Source organism: Lindgomyces ingoldianus (genome assembly GCF_010093535.1).
Source record: "Lindgomyces ingoldianus strain ATCC 200398 unplaced genomic scaffold BDR25scaffold_18, whole genome shotgun sequence".
Taxonomy (NCBI): domain Eukaryota; kingdom Fungi; phylum Ascomycota; class Dothideomycetes; order Pleosporales; family Lindgomycetaceae; genus Lindgomyces; species Lindgomyces ingoldianus.
This window is the reverse complement of record NW_022985179.1, coordinates 629,842-643,709: the sequence shown is the minus strand read 5'-3', so window position 1 is coordinate 643,709 and position 13,868 is coordinate 629,842. Positions and strand designations below refer to the sequence as shown.

At 50.3% G+C, this 13,868-nt stretch overlaps 6 protein-coding genes across 6 annotated transcripts; 3 read left to right on the top strand and 3 right to left on the bottom strand.

Annotated features, from left to right (window-relative positions):
* Positions 1-1,765: 1,765 nt before the first annotated feature.
* BDR25DRAFT_304071 (uncharacterized protein) lies at positions 1,766-4,230 on the top strand. Its single transcript, XM_033690130.1, has one exon. The coding sequence runs from the start codon at positions 1,811-1,813 to the stop codon at positions 4,223-4,225; it is 2,415 nt and encodes an 804-aa protein (XP_033546948.1). The 5' UTR covers positions 1,766-1,810; the 3' UTR covers positions 4,226-4,230.
* A 1,122-nt stretch (positions 4,231-5,352) lies between these two features.
* On the top strand, positions 5,353-7,301 carry BDR25DRAFT_36763 (rhomboid family membrane protein-like protein). Its single transcript, XM_033697011.1, has 3 exons — positions 5,353-5,939; positions 6,000-6,961; positions 7,074-7,301. The coding sequence occupies exons 1-3, from the start codon at positions 5,438-5,440 to the stop codon at positions 7,194-7,196; spliced, it is 1,587 nt and encodes a 528-aa protein (XP_033546947.1). The 5' UTR covers positions 5,353-5,437; the 3' UTR covers positions 7,197-7,301.
* A 748-nt stretch (positions 7,302-8,049) lies between these two features.
* On the bottom strand, positions 8,050-9,776 carry BDR25DRAFT_262767 (uncharacterized protein). Its single transcript, XM_033686786.1, has 3 exons — positions 9,398-9,776; positions 8,613-9,343; positions 8,050-8,558 (listed from the first exon to the last, which is right to left on the bottom strand). Exons 1-3 carry the CDS (start codon positions 9,659-9,661, stop codon positions 8,132-8,134), a joined length of 1,422 nt encoding a protein of 473 aa, XP_033546946.1. The 5' UTR covers positions 9,662-9,776; the 3' UTR covers positions 8,050-8,131.
* A 397-nt stretch (positions 9,777-10,173) lies between these two features.
* Positions 10,174-11,063, bottom strand: BDR25DRAFT_304068 (cyanate hydratase). Its single transcript, XM_033690129.1, has 3 exons — positions 10,848-11,063; positions 10,364-10,800; positions 10,174-10,313 (listed from the first exon to the last, which is right to left on the bottom strand). The coding sequence occupies exons 1-3, from the start codon at positions 10,875-10,877 to the stop codon at positions 10,292-10,294; spliced, it is 489 nt and encodes a 162-aa protein (XP_033546945.1). The 5' UTR covers positions 10,878-11,063; the 3' UTR covers positions 10,174-10,291.
* Positions 11,064-11,512: 449 nt separating this feature from the next.
* On the bottom strand, positions 11,513-12,284 carry BDR25DRAFT_287799 (GAF domain-like protein; the record flags this gene model as incomplete). The annotated part of the gene is made up of 4 exons (XM_033688352.1): positions 12,262-12,284; positions 12,096-12,204; positions 11,673-11,980; positions 11,513-11,623 (listed from the first exon to the last, which is right to left on the bottom strand). Exons 1-4 carry the CDS (start codon positions 12,262-12,264, stop codon positions 11,513-11,515), a joined length of 531 nt encoding a protein of 176 aa, XP_033546944.1. The 5' UTR covers positions 12,265-12,284.
* Positions 12,285-12,628: 344 nt separating this feature from the next.
* On the top strand, positions 12,629-13,817 carry BDR25DRAFT_334599 (dienelactone hydrolase family protein; the record flags this gene model as incomplete). Its single annotated transcript, XM_033692948.1, has 3 exons — positions 12,629-12,866; positions 13,152-13,318; positions 13,431-13,817. The coding sequence occupies 3 exons, from the start codon at positions 12,629-12,631 to the stop codon at positions 13,815-13,817; spliced, it is 792 nt and encodes a 263-aa protein (XP_033546943.1).
* Positions 13,818-13,868: the final 51 nt, after the last annotated feature.

Below are 13,868 nucleotides of genomic sequence, written 5' to 3'. Positions count from 1 at the left end.
CTACAATCCGGCCCTCTTCTCCCAGGAAACGAGCCTCATTAAAGTTAACAACACCAAAGCCTTGGTACCAGCGGCGTTTTGCAAGCCGAAACCAGATTTCACAAAGGTCCCCACTGCGTTGCCAAATGTGTGGTACAATTTTCCGGCCCTCGACAAGGAGGGTCGAGTCTTTGAACCGGTCGCCAATTTCTTCCAATGTCATGGGCCGAATTGGAGCGTAGTGTCCTACTTAAAGCTAGAGGTACCCCGCCGTACCAAAGAGCTCTTCGAGAGTACATGCCTGGGGCTCCTAATTCAACCTGATTTCGTTTTCGAACGACTATCCAGGAGGTACTCATAGAGGATGGTCGAGTTGTTTGTTTAGCAGTCCAGACGCGAATTGCGCCGAGGAACAAGGCGAGTCACAAACTGTTGACGAAACCGACGCCTGCAACCTTAGTCGTTTGGATCTAACAGCTTCTCTCTACTCTCTCGCCCTTATGGATCTTGTTGCTAAGTATCTCAAATGCATCGCTGATTCGCGACGGAACCAGGAAGCCAAACTGTTGACGAAACCGACTCCTGCAACCTTAGCCGTTTGGATCTAGCAGCTCCTCTCTACTCTCTCGCTCTTATGGATCTTGTTCCTAAGTATCTCAATGTATCGTTGATTGCAACAGAACCAGGAAGCGAAAGATTCGTCCACCAAAGTTCGAGAAGTCGATCACAACGCCATCATCTCTCATCAACCCCCACCACGCCAGCTTCACAGGACAACCGACCCCTCGTTGTGTAACAGCGGCGTCGTCCTTAACCTCCTCCCACAGTGGCTACTCTGAAGCAGCCCCGAGTTCTCGTCTCGCATCCTGAGGTCGATGATGATGTTTATTAAATGATAGCAAATCCTATAACTATAGTTATATTTATTGCTGTATAAGTCAGATCTATCACGCTGAGCAATTAGAAGAGTTAGTTGCTGACCTCATATTTAGTAGATAGTGAAATGAGTGGAAGAAATTAAGAAGTGTGTAGTTTTGGTGATTTAACAGTAGTGTTCGATGAAACTAGGTATATGTGGTTTGTGCTGACTAGTGTTGTAGATCTTTGCTTTTGGTCGTCTGTCCTAGATGCATGCGCAAACAGAATACTTTCATGCTTGATTTGAGAGCCCTGTTTAACTTGGTTTATTACTGGAAATGAGCCCTTCCATGATTGACGACAAGGGGAATATACTCCTGAATTCTATACCATCGTAGAGAACGCTGGCGTAAAAGAGCAAACCACCAACTATAAAGAAATGCTGCGTAATCGTAAGAAACCATCGAAACATGCTGCATGAAATCGCAGAAAATAAGCTGGAAAATGCGATGAGTAATATCTAGATATAGACGTATTAGTTCCAGAGTAAAGGACTACAGTAAAAGCTAGCACTTTTCTGTACTAGCGGAGTGGTCCTTTTTGTCCTGGGGCAGGCATGTTAGTGCGATACAACGTGCAGACGCTGAGACTAAACGTAGCCAGACAACTCTACCCTGAGAGTGAAGAAATAGTTTCGTCCAGCTAACGATTTCCATTTGGTGAAAGAATGTCGGTGACTTTGCTGCCCAGAAGCTTCAACCTTGTTGTCTAGCCTCCCGACAAACGCATTAGTCAATATATTGGTGGGGACTATTCGATGCGAAAAGCTAGGTGGAGGATGAGAGATGATTAATTTCGCGAAAATGTTTCTCCGGTCGGAAAGCTTATGAGGCAGAGAACGTCATCCAAGCCACCTCGGGCTACAGCCACCTTATGAACCCCCATGGCTTCTACTTCACACCATCAACCCTAGATGGAGGTCCGGCGAGACCCCAAGTCCTTTCTTTTCTTCATCATCCTTCTGCTGCTGATCAACTCCCCAGAACCGCAGCAGCAATCCTTCACCTCCCGATCGCGTTACGACGAGATCATTGTCCACGAATGGAACGAACTTGAGGTCGTGAATAGGACGCGGTATGGCGATTTTGACGCTAGTAAAGACAAGTGGTTGAATATCACGGGACTGAAGGATGAAGATGGGTTTGCATGGGATCTTCTGGGTCCTGTCCAGGAACGCGTGAAGGACCAAGCCAGGGGCTTGCTCGGCGTGACAGCAGACGCTGCCTTTGACGGCACCCTAGAAGACCAACAAAGCGTCCCCGTTTACCGCAATGTTTCTGGCTATGTGCAAGGCGAATGGGTACGATCGCCTCTTGGACGGGTGCGACACCCTTCGGACATGAACCTCTCCGCGATCGTGCCCGATAACCCCTTTCCAATGGTGGAGTATGAGAGGAATCTCACCGGAACTAGCGGAATGATACGACTATATATCACGGAAACAGACGGCCGCATGCGGACAGATAAGAACAGGTCGATATCCGAGATCACCGTTCGCATGGTCATTGGCGATAACAACTCCATTGGAGGCAACTGGTGGGAGCTTGTGTTGAACGGCGTACATTTCCCCAAATTTGGGGGAAGCCTGGTGACCACCACGAGTGACAAGTTCGCTGGAATATTTGCTCTGCCCCATTTCTCACTCTCGCAACACCTCTATTCTGAATCTCAAAATTTCCTCAATCGGACTATCCACGAAACAATAGATCGGCAAGAGGGACGAGCCTATCCGACCTGGAACCCATGGACATCCGCCCCGGATGGTGCGAGCGAGGGCATGCTGGCTAATCCTCACTGCGAATTTGTGCTCTTTCTCCAAGAACACCCTATTCAATACCTTGTGAAGCAGGAGCAGAACCCTGAAAACCGGCTCCCAGACATGGACTGGCTTGAACATGAACTCCGATATCCTACTGGATCAACTCTTCCACGTCGGTCACCTCTGTCCTTGTCCATGGTCGGGTTCTCTCCAGACTGTGGATTTGTTATCGAGTCAAAGGGTCCTCCCGACTACTCGCACGAATTTGCTCACCTTGTAGGATCAAAGACCGAAGAGTTCAATGATCGAGCTAGGCATGGCATTATTGCATTTGCTATGACATTGTCCCTGCAACTTATCCTCCTCGTTAAGCAAATGAAAGAGACAGCAACGCCGTCGACTCGAAATCGCATAAGCTTCTACACAATTGCGATGCTTGCCTTAGGAGATGGTTTTGCATTCTTAGCTCTTATTTTCATGCACCTGTTCCTCGGAACGTCCCAGTTAGCTCTATACACCACAGCTTTCCTCGCCTTGTTCTTAGGTGTCTTTGAACTCCGATTTTTGATGGATATCTGGACAGTACAGGCCACAGAACAGATGCGTCAGGATCGACAACAGGCTTCTGCCGCAACGCCATCAAGCCCCCAACAGCCTAGTTCAACTCCTACACCACCTCCCACAACCCAAATTAGCGATTCTCTACCCCCTCCAGTCACAGCAGCTCGACCCCCACCCATAGCCTCAGATCAAGACGATACCGCAGGAACCGCTCCTGCACCTGCCGGGGAACAGACACAAACAGTACCAGGTAGAGCTGAACTAGGAACGCTCTACAGCCGCTATTGTCTCCTGCTGATCTGCATCTTTTTTGTAACTCTCCAGTTCACCACGGTCCGCTTCACGGTGCGATCTTTCTACTTCAACACACTCTCCTTCTTTTACCTTTCGTTCTGGTGTCCGCAGATCTACCGGAACATCATGCGAAACTGTCGGAAAGCGTTGCGCTGGGACTTTGTCCTCGGCCAAAGCATAGTTCGCCTGATCCCTATCACGTATTTCTATGCAGTCTCGGACAACGTGCTCTTCTCGAGGAATGACTTGAGTGCTTTGATGGTTTTGGCTGGTTGGGTATGGGTGCAGATACTAGCTTTAGCAAGTCAGGAGTTGCTTGGATCACGCTTTTTCATCCGCGAAGGATGGGCTCCGCCGGCGTACGACTACCATCCTGTACTACGAGAAGACGAAGAAGGCGCGACAATGCCCATTGGCTCAACGCAGGCGCCCGACGATGATTCGAGTCCCTCATCGATGAGCAAAGCTGGAGAATCGAAGGGCAAAGGGACGAAAGTGTTTGACTGCAGTATTTGCACGCAAGACGTTGAGGTGCTCGTCCTACCCAGCGGGGCTTCCAGTGAAAATGCACCAGGTCTCGGTGGTATGATCTTGCAGAGAAGGGCGTACATGGTGACACCGTGTCGGCATATTTTTCATACGCCGTGTTTGGAGGGCTGGATGAGGTATCGGTTGCAGTGTCCGAATTGCCGTGAGATTCTGCCACCGCTGTAGAGGCCCTATTTTCAAAATTTAATTTTTTTTTTTTTCAATAATTGATCCACTATTGAGCCTGCATACTGTTGTACAACGTGATAAATTTTCCTAAACGTTTGCAATGTCCGACCCCAGCTGGGCTTGAAGGCGGAGTTGGTGCATCCTGAAGCTTGACTTCAAGGGAGCTCGGGCCGGTGCAGTGCGGGACGGAAGCCACAAGGAATTCAACGAAGCCGTAGTACCAAGTTGGTAGTAGTTGGTGAGACATCGTGAAGTTCAAGGCCTAGATCAGCGTCCGGAGATTTGATCTCGGTGTTCGTTTAACAGGAAGTTGGTGAGCGTGACCAAGTGCTTTCTATCGCAGATAGGTTGAGCGGCGTAGCACATTGAATCAACATTGTCCGTGACATAGCATGGACATGACAGTCGAGTACGAGTAACGGCCCACTTGTCCAGATCCGTTAACAGGTAGTCAGTGGACCTACGTTCACGCATCGTTATGTCAGCAATCTAATTCTGTTCGCGCCACACTGAGCTCGAGCGCCATGTGGTGGCTAAAGCACCTTTCCAGGATGTCAGCTCCAGCCTGTCCTGTCCTCTGGGCGTTTGGCAGCGGTCAACAGGAAACCTACCATTGCTTGTCTGAACTGTACATCTCACATATTCAAAGGTGAGTCTTTCCGCTATAACCTCACGACTGGCTTTATTTAAAGCTACTGATCGGCACGGAGAGACCTGTTTCAGATGGGTCAACTCCGGGATCTGAGCGACGGCAGATGTTATGATTGGGTGACTTATAGGCAGTTTGACAAGACTCGACATGTCTGGGGCTGTGCGGCTAACAAGCACCCTCAGCCCGCTGGACACGCATACGCATCCCTCTCAGCCTCTGCGCAAGCACCACCATACACCTTCCCAGTTTTTACCTAACCTGACCCGACCTACTTTGACGAACAGCGTGCTGATATTTAAGAGCGCGCGTTCCTTGATCCTTTTCACTCGCTTCTGGCACCTTGAAACACTCTTCGCAACCCCTTCTTATCACCTCCTCTCTCGCTAGCGACCTGCATTTCTCTCAGCCAGTGGCCCGAAAGAGAAAGAAGGCAGGCACAAACCCCGATTACGCCTCTAACCTACCTTATCCACGGACGGACCTCTTTCCCTATCGCGAACTCCGGGCCGCGCACTCGCCACCAGAGGGCTCTCAATTAACAATACCGAAAGCTCATCATGGCGGCGAACGACTACTACAACACGTCTTTCTCCCCATCCTCACACCAGCCCCCACACAAACACACCGACGACCCTTTGCCCCCGGTCCCCACAAACCACTCCACGCAATCCATTTCTCCCATAAATTCTCCTTTCGATGACAACAATCGTTACGATTACCCCCCTACACACTCCCAGTCGACGCTAGGAGGATACAACGACACGTCGTACCACGGGGCTTCAGATCGGCCACCACATCGCTACGATTCCCCCAGCCATAACACTACGGATCCGTTTGCGGATCAGAACGCGATACCGCTGCAGTCGCAAGGGAAAATGGACGGGAGCCCCACTAGGTACAATGCGGATCCGGAGGGGATCATGTATCCACAGGACTACAGGGGACATGAGAAGAGTAGAAAGAAGAAGAAGGGGTGGTTTAGTGGGAGGGTGACGTGGGTGGTGTATATCCTGACGACGGTACAGATTGCTGTTTTCGTGGGGGAGATAATAAAGAATGGTATGACTTCCTCCCTCTCGGCGCAAGTTTGGATTGGCTTGTAATGCTGATTGAATATAGCTGTGTTGACAAAGTCACCAATTGAAATCCATCCCCAGTTCAACATTATGATCGGCCCCTCACCCTACGTCCTCATCAACATGGGCGCTCGTTACCCTCCCTGCATGCACAACATCCGAGACGTAACCGACTTCCAACTGCCCATCCCCTGGCCTTGTCCCAACCAAACCACCCTCGACAACCAGTGCTCCCTGAAGGAGCTCTGTGGGATGGGCAGCGGCGTCCCAGACCAAGTCCCCGGAACCGACTTCAAAGACCGCAGCCACGAACCCAACCAATGGTGGCGCTTCATCGTTCCCATCTTCCTGCATGCCGGACTAATCCACATCGGCTTCAACATGCTCCTCCAAATGACTCTGGGCCGAGATATGGAAAAAGAAATAGGCAGCCTCCGCTTCGCACTCGTCTACTTCAGCGCCGGCATCTTCGGCTTCGTGCTCGGTGGGAACTACGCCGCTCCTAACATCCCCTCGGTCGGAGCTTCAGGCTCGCTATTCGGCATCCTGGCCCTCGTCCTGCTCGATCTACTGTACAACTGGTCCTCGCGCCGCAGTCCGGTTAAAGATTTACTGTTCCTTCTCCTCGACATCGCCATCGCCTTCGTCTTGGGTCTCCTTCCTGGCCTCGACAACTTCAGTCACATTGGTGGTTTCCTCATGGGTCTCGTTCTCGGAATATGCCTGATGCACTCCCCACAAGCGCTACGCGAACGCATCGGCACCGACGAACCGCCCTACTCAACCGTTGACACCACCCCCCTGAACTCGGGCGCCGCGCCAGGGATCAAGAAGTTTGTGAAGCAGCCAGTGGGCTTTTTCAAGGGTCGGAAACCATTTTGGTGGGTGTGGTGGTTAGCGAGAGCCGGGGCACTGGTGGCCGTGTTTATTGGGTTTATTTTGCTGTTGAAGAATTTTTATGAGTGGAGGAATGAGTGTAAATGGTGTCATCATTTGACGTGTTTGGTAAGTCGTCCTACCCCCATACCCCCCCAAAGCACTCTGGGCACTCTGGATATCGCCCTGGAGCATGTTGCAGGGGAAGACGAAGAATAGGAGTGCTAACGGTTGGATTCAGCCCATCAAAAATTGGTGCGACATTGGCAACTTCAACCTCACTGTCACCAACGTCACCAACGAAACCATACCTTCTAGACTAGCGCGTGATATCCTGGCGCCTGTGTCTCTAGGAGCTTTCTAAGCGGATGATGTCTTCTTGTATAAGAAAATAAAAGCGAGAAAACAGAAGACCAATTATTCTGTGTGTTTCAGGGCCACAAAACACCCATCAATGAGCTCACTCTGCGAGAACGAATGCCAGTTTAGAGGCTCGAAGCTTCACAGTCGGGCTATTCTTGAAATTTCGAATGTCTACTGTGCAGAATGCAGAATATGACTGAACTGGTTGGTGATGTTGGCGTCAAGGTCTTGGCTACTCTTTACGCCTGATACTACATACCTCTTTCCCTTCCTACCATTTACGTTATTGCGGATGCATGCCGGGCGCTTTTGGACGTTACTTGGGATTGGAGTTTGGACTGTGGTCAGGATTTGGATAATCTGGTGGTACTGGAACGAGCGGATACAATGGTCAGTCACATTAAGAGTACATGCTGCAAGCCGAGCACCATTCCATTCATGATTGTTATGAGAAAGAAAAATTAGTTATTTATTTGGTCGAAACGAGCTCGCACTAATTGAGGCTTATCACGCGTTTGTAATGAAAAGAACTAATCCATCAACCTAATTACTCGGAAGAGGATGTTACCTTGCTATGTGATTTAAGAAGAAGATTCTGTACCTCTGCAACTTTTGGCAACCTTGAGGAGGTGAAAATGGGGGAAGTTGGGAATTTGAAAGAAGCAGTGTTGACTGAAGTGGGGAGGGGTTATCAAATATTTGGGAATGGAGACTTGAGGGGCATGTATCGAGGCTTGAAAGCCGTGTCGGCCTCGACCAGTGGCCATCTCGTGCCCATTTCCGGAGCAAATCTGGTAGGGACGAGTAACGTTTTGGGAGGAGGTGGGAAGATATGCAGAATTGGAGGAGACGCAGGAAGATCTGAGAGTGCCGCCGACTAGCCACCTGGACACTAAAAAGACCCGCAGAGAAACATCCGGAACTCGATCGTTTAAATCACTTCCAGGCTGGGGGAAGACCAACGCGATTCCCGCCTCCACCTCCGATAGTGCACCCAGTCTTACGCTCCGGCTCCTTCCAATCGGCAGGTTTGGTAGTTTCGTACTGGAGATATGATGCTGTTGGAGGCTTGTACCGCTCTACGACTCCCGTCTCGGAGTTCCTGAAGGTGACCGTGGGGTTGTATATGAACTCGGGACGGGTCTTCTCATCGACACTGAGGAAACCTCCAGTCAGTCTGTCTAGGAACACATTAAAGTCTTCTGCTTGGCTGACCCTGCACTTGCTGCTACGACTCTCGCAGTGGGCGACCAAAGCCGTGGCCGACCTGTATTTCTTTAGACAGGATGGGCAACGCATGGTTGTAATTCGATGGTCGTCCATGATGTGTTTGTTGAGGTCAGCGGGGATGTCGAATGCCTGCCTGTTGAACTGGTTAGCTCATCTTTCGCGAGAATGTTTTTACGGAAAGACTTACTCGCATGGGAAAGGGCAACGGTACGCACCGGTAATAGGCTCAAAGAATCGCTCTGCGTTGTAGTCGGTGCTCGTTGGGTCCCAGAAACGAGTCGCCAGGATGTTGATTCCATGCTCTTCCTCAAGCTGCTGGTCGTGCTCGGCAATGGACCATTCTGTTGGTGTGGGTTTCGCCTTCGGAAAAAGGGTGCTAGAGGATCTGCCACTACCCCATACCTTGAATTGTCTACTGGTTGCAGAGACATAGCTTTCATCGGCTGTGCTCGCCACTGCGGTTGAGTCGTCATCTCCATCGACAGACAATTTGGAGAACGGGGAAAGCAAACCCGAGTCTGCATCGACACTCTTCGCTTGAGACGGTAGCAGAGGCCAAGGCTTTGGAATCTTATCGGCAAGATTAATAGACTCGGCTGGGATGTCGGGCTTGATAGCTTGGAACTCGACATCATGGAGTTCTTCAGCTTCCTCATCCATGAGCCCAAGAGACACTCCGCCGCTGTCTTCATCATCTACAGCCGCATTGTGCTTTGAGATCTTCTGCAAGAACCGGTCATACTCCGGGCCACCTTTTAAGAGCTGAGTGATGAGAAATTTGTGCACGATATGCCCCTGGAATTGCGAGGAGGATATCATGGAGCAGTGTCCGAATTCTAGATGCTCGATGAGGAGGGAAGCACGATAGAACTCCTCGCCGCAGCCTATGCAAGGAAGTTTCTGATCCACGCGATGGGCCTATTATATGATATTAATGGATGCTAGCCTCGCACATCACTAAAGAGCACGTACGAGCTCAATATGGCGCTTCAGGCCGGATACAGACTTGAACTCCTCACCGCATACTCGACAGGCCTTACCGTGATTGTCTGGGCGGTAGGCTTTGTGGTTGGCTAGCTCATCATAAGATTCGAAGTCTTCATCGCATTTTTGGCAGTAATCGTGTTCCACTGAGTACTTTTTGTGCCGCTTCATCTCCTTCTCGGTGTCGAAGGAAGCTTGACAGTCCTGGTACGTGCACTTGACACGCTTGATCGGCTTGAGGGTGGCAGTCATTGTGGAGGAAGTCGAATGAAAAAATCAGTCAGGTGCTGCCGAATGGAGCGGTCCTGGCTATGAAGCCTGGTACGAAGAGCACGAGAGAAGAGATGCCAGCAGACCTATATGATGGTAGGTAGTTTCGAGTCACGTTAGGGAGGAAAGAAGGAAGATTGAAGAAGAGGACGGTGGAGGCTTTATAGGATGGCCCAATGGAATGTCGGTGAAAGGGAGATCGGAAGAGGCAGGAGCGAGAGTTGTGCGGTTGAGGTGACGACCCGTAGACAAGAAGAAGGCGCGAACGAAGGTTCGACAAACCTGTCAACGAAACATGAGCCTGTAAACTTCAACAGCTACAAGGAGGCTCGTTGACCAGTTTTATATAGAATATTCTTTGGGTATAGATGACCTAGATTTGTCGACAGTTCTGTGCCTAGACGTGCGACAGAAGCTTGATGCCAAAGTGCCCGCTTCTAGCCATGGCTGAGCTATGCAACCTAAATATGCCCAGTCAGTGAAAATAGCCTGCGACCGATATTCATTCTCTAATTGACTGCGACACAGTAATATACTGGTGAACAAGTGCTACTATGCAGTTAAGCGTTCTCACTACGAGAGGCTACGCTATGGATTACTACTCAACGCTACTCAGAATCGGGAATAAGGTAACCTGAAGTCGCTATTAGTTACTGTACCCTAAACATAAAGAAGCTATTATACCATTTCCCTCTGAGGGTGATGACTGCCCAGTCGCCCTTTTCATCCGTCTCCTTCTCCACCTTGGTTGAAAAACTGATGGCGCTCATGATGCCATCGCCAAACTTCTCATTCAGCACGGCCTTGTACGCGTACCCGTAATTCTGGACGATTTCATACAGACGGTAAATCAGTGGCTCCTTGGGCGGCATGTCCATTGTCCTTCCCCGATCTGGATATCCCGAGAGTTGGGATTCGAGCTGCTCGTAGGGAATGTCAAAAATCTGCGAGAGTTTCAGAATATCCTCTGGGGAGGCCTGCGATTGCCCGTAGAACAGAGCAGCAACCGCTACTTCGTCTCGGCCGACTTCCTTCGCAATGGCTTCGAAACTGAGATTCTTCGCTTTCTTTGCTTCGAAGAGTGTCGGGGCAGAAGGCGGCAGACGGGGAATCAGTGACGCCTTGGTCAATCAGTCAACATACTATATACACCATGAAAATATCTTACATCCAGCGTCGCAATTGGCTTGCTTGCCATTCTAGAAGCGTGTAATTGACGGGAGGTTGTGTAAGCTACAGTTAGCCAGGCGAAGGACGATGCGAGATGCTTAAGTGCTCGAATTGCTTGCCGGAATGAAAAGGTAAATGGGGAGTAAGGGGGTATGGCTGTAGAAATTGATGGGATTTTATACCTATCGTGGAGAGAGTACAGCATGCAGATGGAGGGGTGGTGCGGGGAGGCTCCGAAAGAATCCCGACCTTACCTGTATGTCATGCCGCCGACAACGTCACGACGAGCCGCACTTGGCTGACGGAATTTGGAATAATCAACCTGCGGGTCGGCTTTCCTTTGGCGTGTATTAATCCAGGCAATCTAGAGCGCTCGAATGTGTTCATCTCTAAGATGGCGGTGTCCTCTGTGGGTTACTCAGGGTGAAGACAGCATCGTTGAGCTATGAATACGTGCAAGGCCCGATCCTGTGGCGGAATCGGGAGAAGCGAGGCAATAACTGGAACCACTGATCTCTGCAAGAAAGATGGGGCTACAGGAAAGGCACACACATCCCATACCGGGCAAAGTCAAATTTACCATATGCTAACCTCATCCGAAACTCGAGACGGTTTAGAGAGCTATTTGAGAACTGGCTCTCTCCCGGCACAAATATCTGTACATCAGAAGTCGCAAGAGTCTGCAAGAAGACGCGCCAACTCTTCCAAGGCAGCCTGATCTTCTAAAGTAAATCCTGACAGCTCCGCACAGTCGATATCTATAATTGCTACCATCTATCTCTGCATCAGCTCTTGTCCATCGTGAAAACCGCGCCCTGCCTACCTTTCCATCCCGCAGTACAGGGACTACAATCTCACTCTTGCTCGCTCCATCGCAAGCTATATGTCCCGGAAACTTTTCCACATCCTCTACGACCTGCGTTATCTTCGTTTCTGCAGCGGTTCCACACACACCCTTTCCGAAAGCTATTGTTTGGCACGCGACATGGCCTTGGAACGGGCCGAGAATCAATTGGTTGGGATTCTTGGGGTCAATGACGTAGAAACCACACCAGTTAGTAGCCTTTGAGGGCGAGGGGAGAGAATGTAGGGCGTGATAAAGAAGCGATGCGGTATTGGAGAGATTACTTCCTTGAATGCATGAGCGCGGTAACCTGAAGAAGTTGGGAAGAAGATTACCAGACCTAAAGACTTTGTCAAAGGGGCTTTCCAGAACAGAAATCTGATATCTGGGGGAAGCGTTTACTCACCCAGTTCCGCTGGCCCTCAAACAACGCCTTTGCCTGCTCCAACACCTGCGCATAGGCCACCTTCTTTGACAGCCCCTCTCCGAACGCCGACGCTTCTGCGTGAACCTACGCACTTATCAACTATGATCCTAGCTTCCACGTGTCATAGTGACTCCAGCCTACCATGGTCAAAGTTTGATTGCTTGTGTCGCAGTTGGTGCAAGTCTTCAGAACCTCAATCGGCGTTAGGTCTTTCACTCGGAGTTAATTGCGCCATTGCACGCAGATCCCGGCATTCTGATTAGTTCGACAGTGGAACCTCACCCTTTTGACCTCCAGGTCACATTTGGTATTGTAGAAATACGTGGGCATGTCGGGGCCTATTACTCAATTAGACTTTCCACCAATGCATATAGAAGCCCCAGGACCGTTCGTGCTTTCTACCTGCGTCGGATCCTCGCCGCTAATAATTTCTCTTATTTCCACTCATTGAAACGACGACCACCATTCTCTCCCTGACCGACTGTGCTCCAGTTTGAGTTCACGGAAAATGTCAAGCCAGTGCTGTGTAGCAGGAGAAATCCACCAAGGAACCCCGACAGGAAAAGTGGCGAAGGTCCATGGACTCGATTGTTACGTTGCCGAGCCAGCTCAGGGTGTCTCGCCAAAAGGCGTAATAGTAATCTTGCCAGATGTGTTTGGATGGGAGCTTTCAAATAATCGGATACTTGCGGACAACTATGCCCAGAAGGGGGAATGGCTTGTGTATCTGCCCGAGTTCATGGCTGGTAGGTCTGCATCTTTGAAGTTCGAGTTTCAAGCACCTACTTAGACCCAGGTTCCTAACTCTTCCCTTCTCACTCCGTCTATCTCATTCTCGGCGCCTGGCATATTCTATTCTTATATTTCTGCCCTTTCCCTTGTGAACATGTACCATAAATCCCATTTAGGGTTGTAGGTTAAGCTATCTACATCCTCCCGTCGCACAACAGCAAAACCACCAAACAGCTCACCCATCACAGGACGCGCTGCACCACCCGAACTCATAATCTCCATCCATGCCCTCGACGCAGGCGGTCTTTCTGCACTCTGGCACTTGCTAAAATGCATATGGTACATCATCCCCTTTCGCATTGCCACACGGCCTTCGGTTATGCGTCCCCGAATCTTCAACTTCTTCCACGCTCTCCGAAAGGACGAAGCAGCACATATCCCTCTTGGGGCAGCTGGATTCTGTTGGGTAAGGCCCACCCGTTCCCGTCGTCTTTCTAAAACAAACCCCCTTGGCCCCTGAAAATATGGTGCAAGTGGACGACAATGCCCGAACCAACTGTCATACTGATTTCATTTAGGGAGGCAAATGGTCCACAATTCTCGCCTGGAACACTGAACAAGGGGAATCATCCGACAAGCCCCTCGTAGATGCCACATACACCGCGCACCCCTCCCAACTCACCATCCCTTCCGATATCCAGAAGATCCAGAAACCGACGAGCATTGCCGCGGGGGCTTTAGACAAGCGATACCCGAAGTCGCAGGTCGATGAAACCGAAGCCATCCTACGCGCTAAGATGGAAAAGGGCGAGGGTGAGCATGAAGTGGTTTGGTATGAAGGAGCAAGACATGGGTTTGCGGTCCGAGGAAGCCAGACGGATCCAGTTGAGAATGAGAAGGGGATGCAGGCTGAAGAGCAGGCGGTCGGTTGGTTCCGGAAGATTTTTGCTATGGTTGAGGATTGAATGAGGGCCGTTTAGGGTAGCATGAGGGCTGATGCCCTTTTCTTCACACCT

Excerpts from the sequence above, each read along its gene's own strand:
- BDR25DRAFT_304071 (XM_033690130.1), top strand. The coding sequence starts at position 1,811 with ATGGAGGTCCGGCGAGACCCCAAGTCCTTTCTTTTCTTCATCATCCTT.
- BDR25DRAFT_262767 (XM_033686786.1), bottom strand. The coding sequence starts at position 9,661 with ATGACTGCCACCCTCAAGCCGATCAAGCGTGTCAAGTGCACGTACCAG. Across the intron at positions 9,344-9,397 it reads TGAAGCGCCATATTGAGCTC|GCCCATCGCGTGGATCAGAA; the intron begins GTACGTGCTCTT and ends ATCATATAATAG. Across the intron at positions 8,559-8,612 it reads CGTTGCCCTTTCCCATGCGA|GCAGGCATTCGACATCCCCG; the intron begins GTAAGTCTTTCC and ends CCAGTTCAACAG.
- BDR25DRAFT_304068 (XM_033690129.1), bottom strand. The coding sequence starts at position 10,877 with ATGGCAAGCAAGCCAATTGCGACGCTGGAT. Across the intron at positions 10,801-10,847 it reads AGCCAATTGCGACGCTGGAT|GCGTCACTGATTCCCCGTCT; the intron begins GTAAGATATTTT and ends TGATTGACCAAG. Across the intron at positions 10,314-10,363 it reads ATCACCCTCAGAGGGAAATG|GTTACCTTATTCCCGATTCT; the intron begins GTATAATAGCTT and ends TAGCGACTTCAG.
- BDR25DRAFT_36763 (XM_033697011.1), top strand. The coding sequence starts at position 5,438 with ATGGCGGCGAACGACTACTACAACACGTCTTTCTCCCCATCCTCACAC. Across the intron at positions 5,940-5,999 it reads GGGGGAGATAATAAAGAATG|CTGTGTTGACAAAGTCACCA; the intron begins GTATGACTTCCT and ends GATTGAATATAG. Across the intron at positions 6,962-7,073 it reads GTCATCATTTGACGTGTTTG|CCCATCAAAAATTGGTGCGA; the intron begins GTAAGTCGTCCT and ends GGTTGGATTCAG.